At 34.7% G+C, this 19607-nt stretch overlaps 2 protein-coding genes and 1 long non-coding RNA gene across 3 annotated transcripts; 2 read left to right on the top strand and 1 right to left on the bottom strand.

The window, feature by feature from the left end:
- The first annotated feature begins 11513 nt into the window (after nt 1-11513).
- On the top strand, nt 11514-14096 carry LOC141697266 (putative pentatricopeptide repeat-containing protein At3g11460, mitochondrial). The gene has a single exon (XM_074501555.1). The coding sequence runs from the start codon at nt 11638-11640 to the stop codon at nt 13732-13734; it is 2097 nt and encodes a 698-aa protein (XP_074357656.1). The 5' UTR covers nt 11514-11637; the 3' UTR covers nt 13735-14096.
- LOC141697267 (beta-amylase) lies at nt 13858-17090 on the bottom strand. The gene is made up of 8 exons (XM_074501556.1): nt 16881-17090; nt 16369-16437; nt 15868-16266; nt 15533-15697; nt 15156-15416; nt 14863-15072; nt 14394-14633; nt 13858-14298 (listed from the first exon to the last, which is right to left on the bottom strand). The coding sequence occupies exons 1-8, from the start codon at nt 17088-17090 to the stop codon at nt 14062-14064; spliced, it is 1791 nt and encodes a 596-aa protein (XP_074357657.1). The 3' UTR covers nt 13858-14061.
- Nucleotides 16396-17490, top strand: LOC141697268 (uncharacterized). The gene is made up of 2 exons (XR_012564659.1): nt 16396-16475; nt 16892-17490. It is a non-coding gene; the product is annotated as an uncharacterized LOC141697268 (long non-coding RNA).
- Nucleotides 17491-19607: the final 2117 nt, after the last annotated feature.

The raw sequence follows: 19607 nt of genomic DNA, 5'->3' as shown, positions 1-19607 counted from the left end.
AAATTTGGATTTTTGGATCACAACGATTGGAGATGACCTAAGTATAAACTACATAGACATTGAGTTTAGAGTAGGTATGTCTAATACGTCTCCAATGCGAAAAAATATCCGTAATCCATATTTTTTTTTCAAGTTACAGGACCTTGCATTTATGGAATGAACTATTCTTGGAAGCTAGGTAATAGTCAAGATATTTTATTCTTGAAAGATAACTAGAATATTGTTGATCCTTTGTGTGACAAATTTTCAAGACTCTACTCACCCTCAAAATAAAAATTCTCTACTGTCTGTGCTTTCAAGGCACTTTAGTCAGATCGGCCTCTCAATAGATGAATTAGACATGTTAGGGGATGGGAATTGGATTCAGAAGAAGAGCGTGACTGCTTGAAAATGAACTTGATTTTGGGGTTTCAAAAAGATAGAGTTTATTGAAAACTTTTCAATAAGAACTTTCCAGTCAAAGATTGTTATCAACTCATTGAAAGGTATGATAGCAATGGTGATGGTAACTGGTTAATATTTTGGAAGCAAAAGGTCCCTCCTAAAATTCATCTATTTCTCTGGAAATTAGAGAACGGTATTCTCCCAACTCAGTCCTTTTACATAACAGATTTCTTATGAATCTTGATATGATATGCAAGTGTTGTGGAGTGGACGAGGAGACTACTCATCACTTGTTTTAGCAGTTTATTTTGGCTAAACTATTTTGGTCTAAAGTTTCAAATTAGTAGAGTCTAAACAATAATCAATCAATCACTCTTAGCAATGATACTTGGGCTGCAAAGAGATTTTTTTAGGAGTCAAACTCAAACAAGTGTGGAATGTAGTTCTGAGTGCTGGTCTTTGGACACTTTGGTTGAGGAGGAATGAATATCTTTTATAAAATATTAAGCCATTAGTAGATAAACTGGAATTATTATTAAAGACTAGGTCATTTAAGTGGATTTTAGCCATTGATGATTTTCATAAGGATCAAGAACCATTATGGTATTTTAATTCAGTTGGAGCTTTTCTCCTTTTCAGCAAGAAGAAAAATATCTAATGACCCTTATGATGAAATGTAGAATATGTTGGATTTTCAGATGGAGCATGGTTAAGAAATCATAATGGTGACATTAGCTGTGGTATGGGTGGGATCTTAGCTAATAAAGTCCCGAAGATTTTTTACTCTTTTCCAAGAAAGTCAGAAACTGTTGTACAAGACATGCATTAACACAACAAGATTAAGTCATACTGATAATCCTAAGAATCAGTAGACTTGTAATAGTTTGTGTAGTCCGTGAATGTATTCTTTGAGTTTTTAAAAATGGTTAGAAGTGCAGACGGGAGTATTTTTTATGAACCGCCATCAGCTAAGCTAAGGAATAAAGCTATGGAAGAAGATCAATCTTGATCATGCCTCAGAATGAAGATACATAGCTTGAAGAAAAATAATGTTGTAGATTGAAAAATGTTCCAAGTCAGATGTCGAGAAGTCACATATCAAGGAATATCGAGAAGTCACATCGAGAACTGTTCAAACCTGTAGAGAAGTCATATCGAGAACTGTTCAAGCCTGTAGAGAAGTAATATAAAGATGGAAGCTACATAGAAGTCTCTACAATCTACACAGATCTCTATTGCGAAGTTATACAGAGAAGTGAGATATCACAATGATATAGTGAAAAATCTTTATATATCACGATGAAGAGATATCGACATGCCTTTTCATACTATGATGTGGAGATGTCTATAATTCTTTTCATACCGCGATGTGGGGATATCTACAAGTCTTTTTATATCACGATGTGGAGATATCGACAAGTCTTTTTATAACGCGATGTGGAGATATCGACAAGGCTTTTATACTTAGAAGATCTCGATAATAGTTTTATTTACAGAATACATCTACCATCAAGATTCTAAATTACCAGTCAACAAACCATTTTATCATTAAAATGGAAAGTTTACAAATGCAGTTTGAAGAGTGCAAAAATCAAGAGTCAAGATGAATTGGACAAAGGAGTATAGAAGCTTCGGAAGATTGTCTGCAGACTTGTATAAAAATAGACAAAAGAGTTTTAAAAACTCTGTTAGTCTATTTTAGTGTTATTCCTGTAAACTGTGCATGCTGTTCTATAAAGTATGTCACAGGTCCTTTATCTAGAGGTAACGAAAAAATCTAGATCTATTGTAATTCTCTGAAATGAAAGCTAAGTTCTTAATATTCAAGAACTTAGATTTGTAGCACAAAACAACTGATTTTGAATAACATCAAGTGAGTTTTGATAATTATTTTATCTGTCTTTTACAGTTGATTAAATATCACTACAAACACACTCAAACTTTTAAGTTCAACCAAGTCCAAAACACCTAACTTGATTTACTGAAAATAACTTTTAAAAGTTTTTGAGAAAAATCAAGAAACACACATTCATCTCCCCCTCTATGTGCGTTCCATACCTAATGGAAGCTAACTCACCCTAAGAGGCAGAAAGGAGTGCACTGTACAAGCTATACAATCAATTCAAGTCAGGTAACGGTTTAATTCAGCTTTATACTGATTTTTACCTCTTAGTTCAGTTAACTCTTAAAGCAAGATTAGGAATTTGGGACAGTTACTCATGGATATTGGGAGAAGATCATATTGAGTTTATTAAGGATGATAAAGTTAAGGTTGTGTATATTAGCAGAGATGAACTTATTGGAGCTGATGCTCTAGAAAAAAGGGAAATGCATGAATGACGTGATTTCTACATGATGTTGAGATGTTGGTATTATGTATTGGGTCTTCATTATCCTTTATACATGACTTCTACGATTATTTTCAATGTGTTTTTTATCCATTCACTCAATTAACTGACCCAACCCATTCAAGAAGAACAAGTGTTCAAGGGAACAATCTCGAAAGATTATTAGCATTTTCTCTCATTTTCTTCTCATATTATTATCATTGGGGGTTGCTAATCACAACTGCATGCAATTATTCTTGGATAAATTGTCATGATTACTCACTACACCATAGAATGACTATGGCAACCACATTTTCAAAAATGTGTCAAAAACCGTTGCTATTGGGAGGGAACACTACATATATTGCAAGAACTTTTAAAAGCATTGCAATAGAACTGAAAAAATTGGATGGAGTTAAAACGTTGCAATATATCCAATTTTTTGGCCAAAATTTTAGGAGGGCTTCTGAATACTATAAGCGGGATTTTTTTGCCTGGCTTACCAAAAAGTATTAAACAAAAAAGAAAACAAAAAAAACTAAAAACTAAAAACAGATGCTCAGACAAACACAGACACAAACACACCGCCGCATGAGAGAGAAGCTTGAAGAAGACGAAGCCTGAAACTCCAATCGATTGAAGTTCGAAGAAGACAAAATCAAGCTGGAAGAAGCTTGAAAGCTACAAATCAGGTAAAGCCTCGACATATTCTTGTTCTTCTTTTCGATCGATTATAAGTTTGGGGTTTAATCGAGTATATTTTGTGTGTTTAATCGAGTATATTTTGTGCGTTTAACCTTGTTTTATGGTCTCAAAATACAGTTTAATCGAGTATGCATGTTCATTTTTTTTTGCTTTTAGTTTAATCTTGTTCTTCTTTGATTTTGCTTTTAGTTATTCGTCTTTACGTTGTTTTTAATTTGAGCAGGACTATGTTTAATTGGGGCAAATATTTATTTATGTTTGCTTTGTTAATGATTTTTTATGAGTACTTAGTATCGATTTGGGGGTTTCAAATAAATTAATGTTTAGTTCATGATTTTATGATTATATTCAAGTTTAGGGTGTCCATTGTGTTTTGCCTTGTGTTTGTATTCGGCTGTAGATTTTTCATTTTTGAAAAAGAATAGTAATTAATACTTTGTTTATGAATGTTTATAAGTTAGGAATGAAAATGATGTTTTTCTATGTTTGTTTCTCTGTGTAGAACATAGGTTTGTGAATTTGCGATATGACTTGGGTTTCGCTTCCAAAGTACAGTGAGGCCTATAGTAATGGGGTTATAGATTTTATGCAAAATGCTTTTGATAATTTTGGCGTAGGATCTGAACTATGACGTCTTGCAAAGAGTGTAGTAATCTTTTCTGGTTTTCTCAAGATGACGTATATGATCATCTCGTTGGTAACGGTCCATGACCATCATTCTGTAACTGGATGTATGAAGTGTCAACCCCTAAGTTTAGAAACGTTATTCATTAGAGGGATTGTGACAATGGTTTGGGCCTAGGTGATGATTTTGATAAAATGATTCGTGATGAAAGTAGAGTTAGGAATGGAATGAATGCTGCGAAAAAATGTTTTTATAAGCTCGTTGAGGAAGGGAAACAACCTTTGTATCCCAGGTGTGGAAACTTTACTCTCTTAAGTTTTATAGTGAAACTTTACTTATTAAAGTGTACTCATAGTTTTATCGAGGGTGTCTTTAGCAGTATTATAAAGTTGATAAAGGAGGCATTTCCCAATGTAAATCTGCCTTCTTCTTTTAATTTGGCGAAAAATATGATTCGAAATTTAGATCTTGATTATCAAAAAATACATGCTTGTCCTAACGATCGCATGTTATATTGAAAGGAAAATATAAATTTAACAAAATGCAAATTTTGTGGAGTTTCAAGATGGAAACTCCCAAAGAAAAAGACTGATGCACCTGTTTCTCCTGACTTAAAAGAAAAAAAGTCAACGTCCCTGCAAAAGTCTTATGATACTTCCCATTGAAACCAAGACTCCAGCGTTTGTTCATGTGTAAAGACTATTCTAATCTTATGACATGGCATGCAGTACGAAGAGCAAAAGATGGAAAGTTAAGACATTCGGTTGATGCAGAGGGATGGAAGTCGATGGATGCTAACCATCCAAATTTTACAGCGGACCCTCGAAATATCAGGTTGGGTTTAGCGGCAGACGGGATTAATCCTTATCAATCGATGAATATAAATCACAGCACTTGGCCAATTTTTCTAGTGAATTATAATCTTCTTCCTTGGTTGATTATGAAACCTGAGAATTTAATTCTTTCAGCGATAGTCCCAGGACCCGTGTACCCTGGTAATGATATAGATGTATATATGCATCCACTCATCTCCGAGTTGAAAGAACTATGGGAAGTAGGTTTAGAAACTTATGATGCCTTTGCTGATAAAATATTTATGCTGCATTCGACTCTCCTCTGGATCATTAGTGATTTTCCAGGTTATGCGATTTTATCGGGTTAGAGCACCAAAGGTATATTAGGTTATCCTAATTGCCATTATTGTACGTCTTCCTTGTATTTGAAGCATAGTCGTAAAGTCTGCTATATGAACCACAGAAAATTGCTACCTCATAACCACAGGCATAAGTTTGATACTAAAAGATTTAACGGTAAGGTTGAAACAGATGTTTGTCCCCTTTTGTTATCTGGAAAGGATGTTAAAGAATTATTGCATGGTTTTGAATATTATTTTGGAAAAGGAGATGCAAGGAAAAAGAAAAGGGGTGCAAATTGTCAATTTAAAAAGAATTCTATATTCTTTCAATTATTATATTGGAGAGATAATTTAATTAGACATAATCTTGACGTCATGCATATAAAAGAAACATTTGTGATAAAATAATAGGAACTTTGTTGAATATTGGTGAAAAGACGAAAGACCATGTCAGTGCCCGAAAAGATTTACAAGAAATAGTTATTCGGAAGGTTCTTCATCCCATTAAAATTGGTGATAGCAATCGCTATGAAAACAGGGCAACAATTTTTGACATGACAAAAAAAGAAAAAGAAAGCTTTTGCACATTATTCATGGACGCTAAGCTGCCTCATGGAACTGTATCTAATATCAGTCGATGTGTGAATATTGATGAAAGAAAGATATTCAAAAGGTAATTTTTTTCTCTCCTATTTTTTGGTAATTAAAAAAGCTTGATTTTGTTATTAAATTGTATACTTTATTGTCCGTTTAAATGTGAGTTTATTATTTGGCGCTTGATTTAGACGAGATTGCAGACTATGGACTAAATTGAAGAAGGAGAATAGAAGAAAATGCTAAACAAGCTGAATTATTAAAACTGAAGCAGAAGGCAGCTGAGCTTCAAGTTGCTGGGAAATACAAAACTAAAGCAAAGAAAAAAGTTGCAGATCCTTGGTCAGAAGCTGAATTTGATCGTGCTTATGTTTCTGGAAATGATAGTATAAGTGAAGACGAAAATGTTATTCCTGAGATATATATTTTTCATACTCTTATAGTTTAAGTTTGTGGAAAATGTGTTAACCCTTTTTTGATTATTTAGCCAAAAAAGAAAGTCAAAAAGCTTAAAAAGGTGAACAATGTCGCCATCAGACCAAGAACTCGTTCATGTTCAGTAAATCAAGTTGTAGGGAAAACAGAGGTATATGAATTTATTTTATTTAATTTGATTCCTTCAAGTGAGAATATATTTAAAACATATGCATCTGAAATGGTCTTGTTTCAGTTTTTTTTTCTAAAAATTGTGCTTTAAAAAATTAATGTCTGCTTTATTTTTTTTAGTATTTTATGCAAGGCTATTGATACAAAAATATTACCACCTCCGCCGCCACTGTCAGCTCCCCCACCACTTCCTCTTGATCTTACACAGTTACAAAGGCCTACTGCCAATGAAGGGATTTGTACGATGGAAGCATTTATTGAAATGCATAAACATAAAAAAAAAGCGGAGCAAAGGCGTGTCGATGTTGATGATAATTTTGAAGGAAATAACATCCAAACTTTTGTGGATAGTGTCTTTGAAATAGGTTTGTTTTAAATAGTAGGTAGTGGTCTTTTTTTTTACACGAGGAATACGCATAACTATTTGTGGCTACTTCTGTAGGTGAATCCAGTGCCAAAAGTACAAGAGTGGAAGTCATAAAAAAGAGATCTTTCTCTTCGCACGCCGATGACCTACAAAGATGAATCATATTTTCACAAGGAGACTCGATAAAAGGCCAGTTATTCATTTAAATCGTGACCTTCAGCCCGTGTTAAAGAAAAATGATGTAATTACTGAATTAAGCAGTTTCGTTGGGACGATAGCAAGGCTGTACATACCACTTGATTATGTTAATTGGTCTGCAGTTCCTGAAGCAATAAAAGAAGGATGGTGGGAATATATCAAGGAAAAAATTACCTTAATTGTTTTTCACTCACTTGTAGAGTATTTTAGAAAAATATATACACAAGTTGTTTTATAATTTATTTAGAAGTCTTAATATTTTAATTTACCTTGTTAGACAAAGTATATAATTCCTGAGGAAGGCAATGATCGGGTAATTAGGAGCCTTGTTGATGATTGGAGGGTATACAAATCTCGTGTTAAGAGAGCATGTTCTATCAAATATGATAATGACGCTGAAAGGATGAAAAGCAGGCCTACAATTATTCCAGTGGAACAGTTTAAGGTGCTTCTCAAGTACTGGAGTGATGAATCAGTCAAGAAAAAAGCGGAGATAAATTAAATAAATTGAAAGAACGTGACCGATATGCATACTGCTGGGCGTACTAGTTTTGCTCAGATTCGTAATGAAATGGTATGTTATACCCATATTTGTTGTTTACCATTCCCTTTATTTATTTATTGTAAGAAAACTAATATCATTTTCTTATGTTCTAGAAAATTGGTAAAGAAGCACGTGCACAAGAAACAAAGAAGGTAATTTATCCAAAAACCCGCAAAGGCCATAAATTGAGGGTAAAATAGCACTTTTATATTTCTTGACCAATTTTACAAATTTTTTGTTCATAATTAGCACTTTCATGTTTTTGCATAAATTTTACTCCTATTGCATCATTAACATTTTTTATGACAACATAGATATCTCTATTTCAGACATATATTTGTGTGTGCCGTTGACTGGACTGTTGGGTAGTTTTTAAGGAAATAAGTCATAACAAAGCCCTAAAACCTTTGTCAGCCAATAGATAGATAATACATGAATGATACGATACAAAAATATAAACAGATATCTAAACACACGAATGATACAATGCAGAAAATTAGTCGATAAAGATTTGAGGATAGCAAGGATAAAGATTTTAAAAATCTTCAAAAAGAGCCTGATGATGATTTTAAGTTATATTAAGTTGTCAAATGTTGAGAAGACCAGAACCAATCTACAGGGCTTGTAATTGATTCTCTATCTTTTTTTGTTACTATTACTTCGTATTTGTGCCTTGAGTTTGAATCTGGTAATCATTAACATGTTTTATGACAACATGATTTGCTTATAAAATGTTAAATTTATTGTTTATGCATTTTTTATCTCTTGCACTCTTTTTATAAAAGCGCGCTTATCACATGGCGCTTTGAGCTTATTTTTCGACCAATTTTACAAATATTTTTGTTCATAATTAGCACTTTTATGTTTCTTCATAAATTTTACAAGGAGTAATTATATTCAACTTGAACTAATGTTTATTGATCAATTTTGTACGTAGGCAAAGAAAAATGGTAAAAGTCCCGAAGAAGCAACTGATGAGGATGAGGAGATGACAGACCATGATCTTGCATTTCATGGACCTACTGACTTGTTGGAGGGAGTGGTGTAATAAGGAAGACAACGAAAAAATTGACAAAGGAGGTCAATACAGATTCTACAGAACTGAAAGAAGTAGTGAAAAAAATGACTGAAAAATTAGTTGCTGCAATGGAGGAAAAAATGCAGAAAAATCCAAGGAAGATCTTTGAAAAACTTGGTGAACTAATCCTGGTCTGAATATCGATGTTGAAGAACTATGAGCTCAAAGTTCAGCTGAGGTTGATGCAAATGAAGATGATTCGGAGGATGGAGAAGAAGTGAACGAATATGCAAGCGATGCAGATGGAGATGAAGTTGCAGGGGTCAACTGATATTTTATGTTTAAGTTATCCGCAGTTTGCTAGCTAGCTAAATTACTTTTGTTTAAATTCGAACACGAATTTGGTCTAGGACTTCATGTATGCGACTAAATTCACTCGCGAATTTGGTTTAGCAAGCTATTGTCATTTTTTATGAGACTTAAATTATGATGTTTATTTGATGATGGCGGGACAACCCGAGAGCTGCTTTTGAATTGGTCATGGTACCTTTGAATGATATTGCTTGGTTTTGTGGAATAAAAAATGCCTGGTTTACTTTATTTACAATAAGATCCTACTATTTTTTATAAAAATAGTGTTGCAATTGCATCCAAATATGTTGCCATTAATAATTACTTCAGCTATAAAATATTGTAATTGGTTCAAAAATATTTCAATATTTGTCAATTTTTACCTTAAACTTCATTGTAATTGGACCAAATAATGTTGCCTTAAGGTGGTTATTTTGCTGACAAAAACAGCCATTACAATGATTTAACTGCATTGTTGTAAAATACAATTTGTTGCTAAATATTGTTTATTGCAATAATATATTATTGTTGCAATACATGGCTTAAAATATTACTATAGGACCTCTATTACATCACCACCGGATACAACGCCAAAAATTTGCATATTCGTTGCCATAAATTCTACTGCAACATAAATAGCGCATAAGGCAATAAATTTTTGTGGTTACCATAGTCATTCTATGGTGTAGTGACTCTTGGAACATGAATAGCCTATCTTCAACATATATACGCTATTCCGATCATTATTCTCACTACATCACTCCAACTATTTCATTTTATTCAAAAAACCCTCTCCAAGCACATAGCATAACAATCTTTTACCCCCTTCTTCATTGAGAAAGTTTGGTTTTGATCTTCAACTAACTATGTCAAAGTTAATGTTCATGCATTTACTTTGGATCACAAACTTCTTAATGACAATGACTCTGGTTTGGGTGTTGTGTTACGTGATCATAGAGGCAATATCATCAAAATATATTCAGGAGTGATCCGAAACAGAACCAAGACAGTGAATGAGCTTTGGTCATTGGGGGTAGGTCTCAGAGGTGCTCTTTGGAAGATGAAAACATGATTATTTTAGAGACTGATAAATTCAAATGGTGTCAAGGAATGGGATGACTGAAGCTAGTTCCCGGATTCAAACAATAAGGGTCTCATTCAGCAGTTGGAGCAATGCAAAAAGGAACCAAACTTGATCTTGAGGGTTAATGTGGTGAGTGCTTTTGAGGACATGCTTGCAATGTACTTAACCCATCATGAGGTTACAATCGCATTAGATTTGTGCTGTAAGAATGATGTTTGAGCTTGTGAAGGAGATTTGGATGATGGATATGAGTTTAGCCCCTTGTCATGGTGACTTTGGAGCACTCACAGAGGATGAGTATGATGACTTGATGATGGAAGCTGATGAAGAAAATGTTGGTGTTGTTGACATTTGATGATGAGGATGAAGCAAGAGTGCATGAGAATGATGAAGGTATTGTGAATGTGGGTGGGCATGAGATGCAAATGGTATTCTATGGAGCCGGTTTCCAAGACATGAGGGCAGATGAATAATTGAACGGGAGAGGAAGAGTCGAAGTGCAAGGGCTTCTTCAGACTTTGCATTTTGATTTTAAATCTTTTTTTACGTTTGTTTAGTTTAATTAGTTTTAATTAATCACGAGTCTAAGTATGAGTTTAAGCAAGTGTCCTAATTTAATTTTTTTTTCTTACCATGTTCAATAATGATGTTATTCATGTCCTAAACTTGATGATGGTGATTCATTTTAAGTGGTTAGGGTTCTTGAACTTTGAGCTTATGGGACTTGGTTGAAGTTGGGGTCTAGCCCATAGATGGTTGTGTGGCTTAGGCCCTTCAAAAAATTGTAAGTCCTTCAAAAAATTGCAAGTCCAATATTATTAATGAAGTCTCTATTTACCAGAAAAGGGAATGTGGTTGGCAAGGTTAGAGATATTTTTACAATTCGACCCTATTAAATTGATTTGAATCATTTTAATGAAAATTGTAAAATAAAAATTCGTAACTCAAACCTAACCATCATGTATTATTTTGAATTGTTGAATGATTTTATAAATATAGTTTCAATATTATATATTATCACTAATTTCAAAAATTTAAATAAATAAATATATATGTATAATTTATAATTATAATATCAGCATTTAAATTTGTTTAATATTACAATTTTATTAATGTATATCATATTGTAAATCAAATGTACCCGCACGAAATAATGTTTAATTGTATATAATATTTATTATATACAATATAATATATAGAACTCATCCTATTTATTAATTCAATTCATTTTAATTTTTCTTTACTCAACCAAATTAATCGATTTAAATTACCGAAAAAAGGATTGAATTAAGTCGGTTCGATCATGTCGAAATAAACACACCTAATTGTCTTTTCTTAACACATAATGAATTGGAATAATAAATTTGATAGTTTTTTCCCAACATAAATTGACAAATGTTTTTTTCATAATATTTATTTTATTTTCAGAGCAATTAAATGTGAATTTATCAAATTATCCTCATCTTAATCTTTTCGAGAATGTTTATTAAATTTTTGCTCGGGAAATAAAAATAAAAAACCTGATCGGAAAATAACATTTCCCTCTAAATTTGGCAATTGAAACAGAGTAAACAACGCAAGACCCTGACCAGTTAACCCGCCAAGATTTCCACCTCTCAACTGCAAACATCTCCTAAGCAACACAGCTTATGTTGTTTACACAACTCACAAACATCCTCAACTCAACTCCACTATCTAGATGAATGCTCCTCTCAAGTTCTCTCACTTTAAAACCCCTATATTTCTCAACCAAAAACTCACATCTCTACAATGTGGTTCCATTTTAAAATCTCTAACCAACTCCAAATTTCTAAAACAAGGCCAACAACTCCATGCCCATTTGCTCACTTCTGCTATTCTCACACAAAACACATATCTATTCACCAAAATCTCAGCTTTTTATGCTGTTTGTGGCAAAATGGCTGAAGCCCATGTTATATTTGATCAAATCTTGGTTAAAAATTCATTCTTGTGCAATTCTATGATTAGAGGTTATTCTTGTAACAATGGTTCTTTTAAGGCCTTGTCTTTATATCGTGATATGTTGTTTTTTGGTCAAAAGTTTGATAATTTTACTTACCCTTTTGTTCTTAAGGCTTGTGGTGATTTGGGTCTTGTTGAAATTGGTAGAAAAGTGCATTGTGAGCTGGTTGTTAATGGGTTTGAGGAGGATGTTTATGTTGGTAATTCTTTGTTAGCTATGTATGGTAAGTTTGGGGATATTGATAGAGTGAGAGTTGTGTTTGATAGAATGCCTAAGAGGGATTTGACTTCGTGGAATTCGTTGATTTCGAATTTGGTAAAGAATGGTGCGTCGAGAGAGGCTTTAGTAGTTTTTAGGAGGATGGGGACTAGTGGGGTTATTGCTGATTGTACCACTATTCTTGGTGTACTTTCAGCTTGCGTGAATTTAGCGGCATTGGAACTAGGGAGGGCAGTTCATGGCTATGTTATATGCAATAACTTGGTATGTTATAACGTTTTCGTGGTGAACTCTCTCATTGAAATGTATTGTAGTTGTAATTTGATGGGGACGGCGATTAAGTTGTTTGATGAGTTCACGCAAAAAGACATTGTGTCGTGGAATTCAATGATTTCTGGTTATGTGAAAAATGAAGATTCTTTTGGAAGCCTAAGTCTTTTCTGTAGAATGTTTGTAGAATATGGCTTACCTGATCAAGTTACTCTTGTGTCTGTGCTTGGCGCTTGTGCTGAAATTACAGCCTTGCAATTTGGAATATCCCTTCATGCAGTTATTAGTAAGCTAGGATTTGGAACAAATGTGATGGTGGGAACTGCGCTCATTGACATGTATTCTAAATGTGGGAATATGTTATGCTCAGAATTTGTTTTTAACGAGATGCCTAACAAAAATATGGTTTCTTGGAGTGCTATGATCACAGCATACGGGCTTTGTGGAAAAGGAAAGGAGGCTTTGTCTACCTTTCACGAAATGAAGGGAAGCATTATTCCAGATGAGGGTGTGTTCGCTTCAGTTTTGTCAGCGTGCAGTCATTCTGGGTTGGTCAGTGAGGGTAAAGAAATTTTTTATAGCATGGGAAAAGAGTATAATTGTGAGCCTTTACAATCTCATTATTCGTGCATGATAGATCTTCTCGGACGAGCTGGGTATTTAAATGAAGCATATCAACTGATCCAGAAGATTGAAGTTCAACCAACCAGTGATATGTGGGTTGCACTTCTTTCTGCTTGCAGGATCTATAAAAATATTGAACTAGCTGAGATTTCAGCCCATAAAATTATTGAGATGAATCCAAATGACGTGTCTAGCTACATCGCTTTGTCAAATATCTATGCTATCAAGAAAAAATGGGATGATGTAGAAAGGGTGAGATCCACGGTAAGAGAAAAAAAACTACAGAAGGAACCAGGATGTAGTTTTGTAGAGGTAAATAAGGTTTTTTACAGGTTCATGGTCGGGGACAAATCTAACAGGCAAACAGTCGAAATATATGCCAAGTTGAAAGAGTTATCCATGCAACTCAGGTTGGCGGGATATAAACCTGATCTAAGTTCAGTGTTTTATAATGTTGAAGAAGAAATTAAGGAAAAGATGCTCTGGGAACATAGTGAAAGATTAGCTATCGCTTTTGCTATGATCAATACAGTTCCGGGAACCCCTATCAGGATTAAAAAGAATCTTCGAACATGTGATGATTGCCACACAGTGGCCAAACTGATCTCTAAGCTCACTGGCAGGGAGATTATTATGAGGGATATCCGTAGATATCACCACTTCAAATATGGATCTTGTACTTGTGGCGATTACTGGTGACCAATTTTTTAAAATCAGTTATGTGTTTAAAGCAAGTGCACTTTTATATTTCAGCTCCTGATGAAGGAGAATACAAATTGAAAGATATGATGGGAGAATTAATTGGCAAACACCAGGCGCACAGAAGGATAAGGAACATTCCATTAAATGAACATTCTCATTTTGCATACATCTGAGGATTTCATATAACATAGACATGGGCTGACTGAAATTTGGTTCACCATCAAATAAGAGACATTTTCCCATGATCGGAGCCGTGGACTGCTGTTGGCTGTTATTAGCATTATTACTTATTAGTGACTTGATGCTCACAGCTTCTCTTGAAAATTACGAGTCACCTTTTTTTCCCCACAGTCGTGTCTTAGATAAAATAGAAGCAATCTTCTCAACAAGACCGCCCCAGTAGTCAGCAAGTGGGCCACCAAGACTCATGTCAGTTTCCTTATCAAATGGAAACAGCTGAATTGTTTCAGATGCTTTTAAAAGATCCTCGATTTGTACTTCTGGTTTGGACCTCTCCAATGGGACGACCTTTCCATATTTTCTTACATCTGGACAGTAATTCTGGAAAATAATGTGGTAAGATTCACAATTTTCTAAGAGATTTTACTACCTCTGAGAGCAAATATTATGTTCTAGTGGAGTTAAATATTGAGTACCTGATCAGCATGCAATTTTCTTACAAAGGTTTTGAATAGATTGAAATTCTTCCTTTGCAGTAGCTCATCAGACAAACGTAGGTATGTGAAAGCAGTCAGCTTTAAATTTGGTGGCACATCTTTGCTTACACCATTCGGCCTGCAGTTAAGAAGAATTTGATTATAGGCGGTGCGATCATATCGTGGGAGCGCATTCTCTCCAGCAACTTCAATGTTCTCTGTCCAGCCACCACTCAAGGCCTACATGAATCACATGTCAGAGCATCAGCTGCCACTGTTTTAAACATTATATGGAAAAACATATGTTACTAACACATCAGAATACAATGATAGCAAAAGCCTGGCTTTTAATAGTGTTGAATGAAGGCTTATTAAAGACACATTTGCAGACTGCAGTGAAATTCTGACACTAATTGAAGTTTTCCGTTGGAACTATAGTTAAACAAGCTTATTGTGTTGATATCTCAACCTGTCGAACAAGCTCTTGCGGTCCACATTTAGCATTTTCAGGCTGTTCAGAGTCCCTCATTTCAAGACATGTAAAATTTAGAATAGCGTAATGTCTGGACAGCATCCTTGCTATTGGTCGGTAGCCGTCTCTGTTGTTCATGTTGTAAAATCCTGCACTTAGCTCCGCAGCATGACTGTCATCTTTATACCACCAGTGGATTCCGGATACCTATTTTGGAGTAGAGTTATATCTATTCTAGTCACATATGATGGTGAAAGGTATAATGTTTTCTTTGGTCATTTATGATTTACCTTAGCTGCTAATTTCACACTCCATCCCAGGAAAGCTTTGTTGGCTTCATCAAGGATCTGATCACCGTGTTTCAGCAAATTATTAGAATACCAGGTCAAGAAAAACTTTCCTTTTGCAGTTGAGTACTCTGCCGATCCAAAGAATTCTGTTGATCCAGGTTTGTCATTATATTCTCCTGCATTATCTGGTAATTCCCATTCAGGATTCCCTTCCTTCATTGCTTCTTCCTTAAAATCTGCTTTAAGATATTTGTCATAGCACTGCAATATGGAGAGTATAGTTCGTCAATTTTAAAATTGGAAGATATTTTTTAATAGAGTTACCGGGGGGTGGGGGGTGGGTGGGTGCTGTTATTATTATCTGTGTGTGGTCGCACCTGAAATTCCCCAATACCAGGAAAAACCCATCCCTGGTTTTCTGGATAAGAGGGATATCTGAGCTCTCCTGCAGGACCTAGTCCTACTTCAATGTCTGTAAAGTGTTCAGCTTGCAAATAGTCCTCCATGTTCTCGCGAAAGCTCTTCATGAAGTCACTGTAAATCTACAGATCTCAATAAATCATATTTATCAGTACTAGATATTTATCTAGCAGTAGAAAAGTCATTATCAGTATGCTTCAAATAAACTATGACGTAGGTTGAAGTATAAAGTTATATGCTGCCTATACTTTAAAAGTAATAAAGTAAAATACAAGTCCAAAAGAAATACTACCTCCACTGCAGTTCGACCCTCAAAGAGAGGTAGATTGTCCACACCAAGTGTGAGGTACTCTGTATTTCTGTTACCTGCTCGATTAGTATAGAAGATGTCGGGATCTGTTTTTCCAACGTCAAGCACCCACTGGGGAAGCGGGATATTAACTGTATCACCAATATTCCCCCCACATTGGTGAAAGGACATGACAACTTGCGACTTCAGACCGCACTGTTGAACAAGTTGAAACAAGCTTTTATAAGCACTCCAATCATACTGCTTAGAACCTTTGGATTCCACCAATCCCCACCAGACATCCACCATGATCCCATCAACACTTGCTTCTTTCAGCTGCATTAGCTGTCGCTCTAAACCAGCTTTATCTTGTAAAACATTGTCACTTGAAATGATATCTAGCTGTTGTCGCCATGAAAATTTAACATAAATGACATAAATAAATAAGCAGTGTGCAAGTATGTATTCATCGCATGGTTATAGTAGTAACATTCAGGAACTGACCTGGAGCATCACGTAGATTGGCACATAGTTCACTAACATCTTTTCCTCGTCATGAAGGGGTGTTGGAGTCTGCATATTTGGAAAGAGATATAGAGAATGAATATAAGGTTTGATGTTTTATGTATTGTATTATGTCTCCTTTTATAGATGGCTTAGCGTTGTCTATTGCTTTCTTATCTTTAGATGGCAGCATAGTAATGTGAGCCAAATGCCCTGTGGGTCATCTGCCTAACATGAACCAAATTATATTTACAGTGATTGTTTGGACCAATTCTAATGATATTCTGCTCGTCCTTGTAACTTCTGTCTTACTCCTTGGATTCTCCCAGAAAGCATTGGATAGAGTGATATTAGTTTTCCACAACTTTTTCCCCAAAAAATTATAAAGTAAAAGTTAAAACCACAATTAAATCATGATTATGCTTGCAGTTCATCATCTTCTCTTTTAAGCATCTGTCCCTCATAATTTTATCTTGTTTTAGCTTTAACTCAACAAAATAAAAACTGTTTACCTCTTGTTCAGTGCTGGAGACCTCAGTCGTAGTAGCTTGAATTTTTTCGACTGTTTTATGGGTTCTGAATATCAGAGTAGGAGCAAAGTCTTGTGCAGTTGGTGGCTCGATTTTCTCAAATGTTGGGTGTGTTGATTGGAGAAATCTAGGATGGCGGAGTCGAGACTTTCCTGGTACACTAACTAGTTTCAAATATATGATGTTTGACATAGCACCAATTGATATACCTCAGCGGTTGGAGTGCAAATCTTTTAACATGTTTAAGAAGTAAAATGGCATCGCAATATATTCTGAAGCAATAGAAGGAAGAAGCCATGGAAATAACGTGTTGAATATAGAAAGAAAAATCTAAGCTGATTATTTGTGAATGTGATTGTTGTTGAAGGCTTGTAGTATTTCATTGAAGCTATATTGGGTGTGCATGTGGCCTGTGTGAATATTAGTGTAACAAACGTGTGGTTTTGAATCTTTGAGTGAAGCCATGTAGTTTGTGGTGAAAGAGATGATCGACATGGATAATTTTAAGATAACCAGTGGCCTGTGAATTTCTCATAAATGTAAAAACAACAAATAGCGATACAATTATTTATTTCTGTCCTGTTATTTTGTTCCTAGTTACATCTTTACATCATGTTTTTACGTTTTTTCTAATAACTGATATAAGCACAGAGAAGTTCAAAATAACACACGCAACCACTTTGTATTCAAAACAGTGGTGTCAAAAATTAACACAAAGCAACTTTTGATCCGTGTGCCAATATTTTCACACATAGAGTCTTGTACTATTATCAGAAATGTTACCAAGTACGCAGGTGACAAATCAACGGTGGGGAATTGATTTTTAACAAGTTTTGGAATATCTATAATACAGGATCATATAAGTTATTTTGTTCAGTTATTTTCGAATTCCAATTTTTCTCTCTAAAAATCGAAACGAACTTGGTTCCGTGACACGTTGGCATCCCTACCCCAACTTGGGAGTTGGTCCCTTGTTGCCCCAAGACATACATAATTCACAACCTTTTCTTCCTAAAGCCACATTACACTCTCAAACTCTCAGTGACCCCAAAATCTTAGTACAAATTAAGAAACAATGTGTTATGTGGGGAAAGCAACAAAGATCTTCCTATTCCTGCTCACAGCTATTATCATCACTGGTCTTGTCCTAGGATACCAGCATTTTCGTCACAGAAAGTCACACAATTGTAGTTCTGATGTTGATGATGATCTTTCTTGCCACCTTACAGCTTCCACTCCGCCACCCCAGGCGTCTCCGTTGGTTCCAGCAACGACGAATGCTCCTCCGCCAGATACTGATACTGCTCCTCCACCTCCAGTTCTGGTCAATCCACCTCCGGTTAATCCTTAGTAGACTTGCTAGTTAGTAGTGAATAGTGATCAATCTGCATTTGTCTTGTAATTTTGGAATCGGCTTTACTATAGCTGTGGTGTCAATGTCATGTTTTGGAAATTATTGATGTCATTACTTTAAGAAATTCAGGTCCCTTGTGTTGTTTGATAAAATCAGGGCCTAAATATTCTCCAAGATCATTTCTCTTTTTAGTACAGGTTCCATTATGTGTACAACTAGTAAATGCTCAAATTACCCTGTCTATGTCGGTGTCAAGTATTCTAAATTTAATTCAATAACATTTAAGGAAAAAAAAGTTAATATTAACTCTCTAATTCAGTAGTCAATGATCTAATATATTTCAACACTCCAAAAAACACCTTAAAAAACCAACGAAAAACCCTGCAAAGGACTTTATTCAGGGGCAAACCTGAAAAGCACAATGTTCAGTAAATTAAATAAGTGCTTGTTTGGTATATATCGGGAATTAACTTTCCATCATATTTCCTATCTTTTTAAAGTTCCTGGAAGTGAAATTTTCTGTTTGGTAATATGCAGGAACTTGTAATTACAAAATATATATACACATGTATATATATAGTTATAAGTTAGGAAGCAGGGATTCTTCGGTCACCCAAAAAATTCCCGTATCTTCACGCACCCCCGTATTGAATACTCGGATTCTTGGGGATACTCCGATATTCAAAATTCTCAAAAATTCTCAAGTAAAATACATATTTTTTTAATATTTATACTACATATATAAGTAATTTTAGTTTAAATTCACGTTTTATAGATGCTTATATGATGTATTTGATACAATTTGCATAAAACTATTAGTTTTGTTAATAGATTTATAATAAATATATGTACCGTATCCCCGCACTCGAATCCCCATATTATTTTATTTACCTAATCAATGTATCCCCGCACTACGCACCCGCATCCCCGCACCCGTATCCTTGTTTCTTAGTTATAAGCAAACGTGTCTATGCCTATTTTTTAGGATGGGAAGTGTGGATAACCAAGGGGGGAGTGGGTAAGTAACTTCCTGGATTATACAAGTATTTTAACTTCCTAGGTATTTCTACTTCCTCTATTTTTGACAACCAAACAAGTGTATCATAAATAAATTCCTAGGAAGTTCAAATTCCGATAAAAGTCTGCATACCAAACAAGTAGAATCAAAATTTTAGATAAGTAGATATGAAAGTTAAATGTTACTTTGAATATGATAAACCAGAACCGAACCAAACATATGCACTATTAATCGTTTAGAGTGAGAAGGATCGGATGTACCCAGACCCCTATCCTCAAAATATAGGTTCTCAAAATACAGGGAGACTGTTTTCGTGAAAATTCTCGGTGTATTGCAC

The sequence above is a fragment of the Apium graveolens genome, chromosome 11 (assembly GCF_009905375.1).
Source record: "Apium graveolens cultivar Ventura chromosome 11, ASM990537v1, whole genome shotgun sequence".
NCBI lineage: Eukaryota > Viridiplantae > Streptophyta > Magnoliopsida > Apiales > Apiaceae > Apium > Apium graveolens.
Note: the sequence above shows the minus strand (reverse complement) of the source record. Positions and strands in the feature narration are given on the sequence as shown.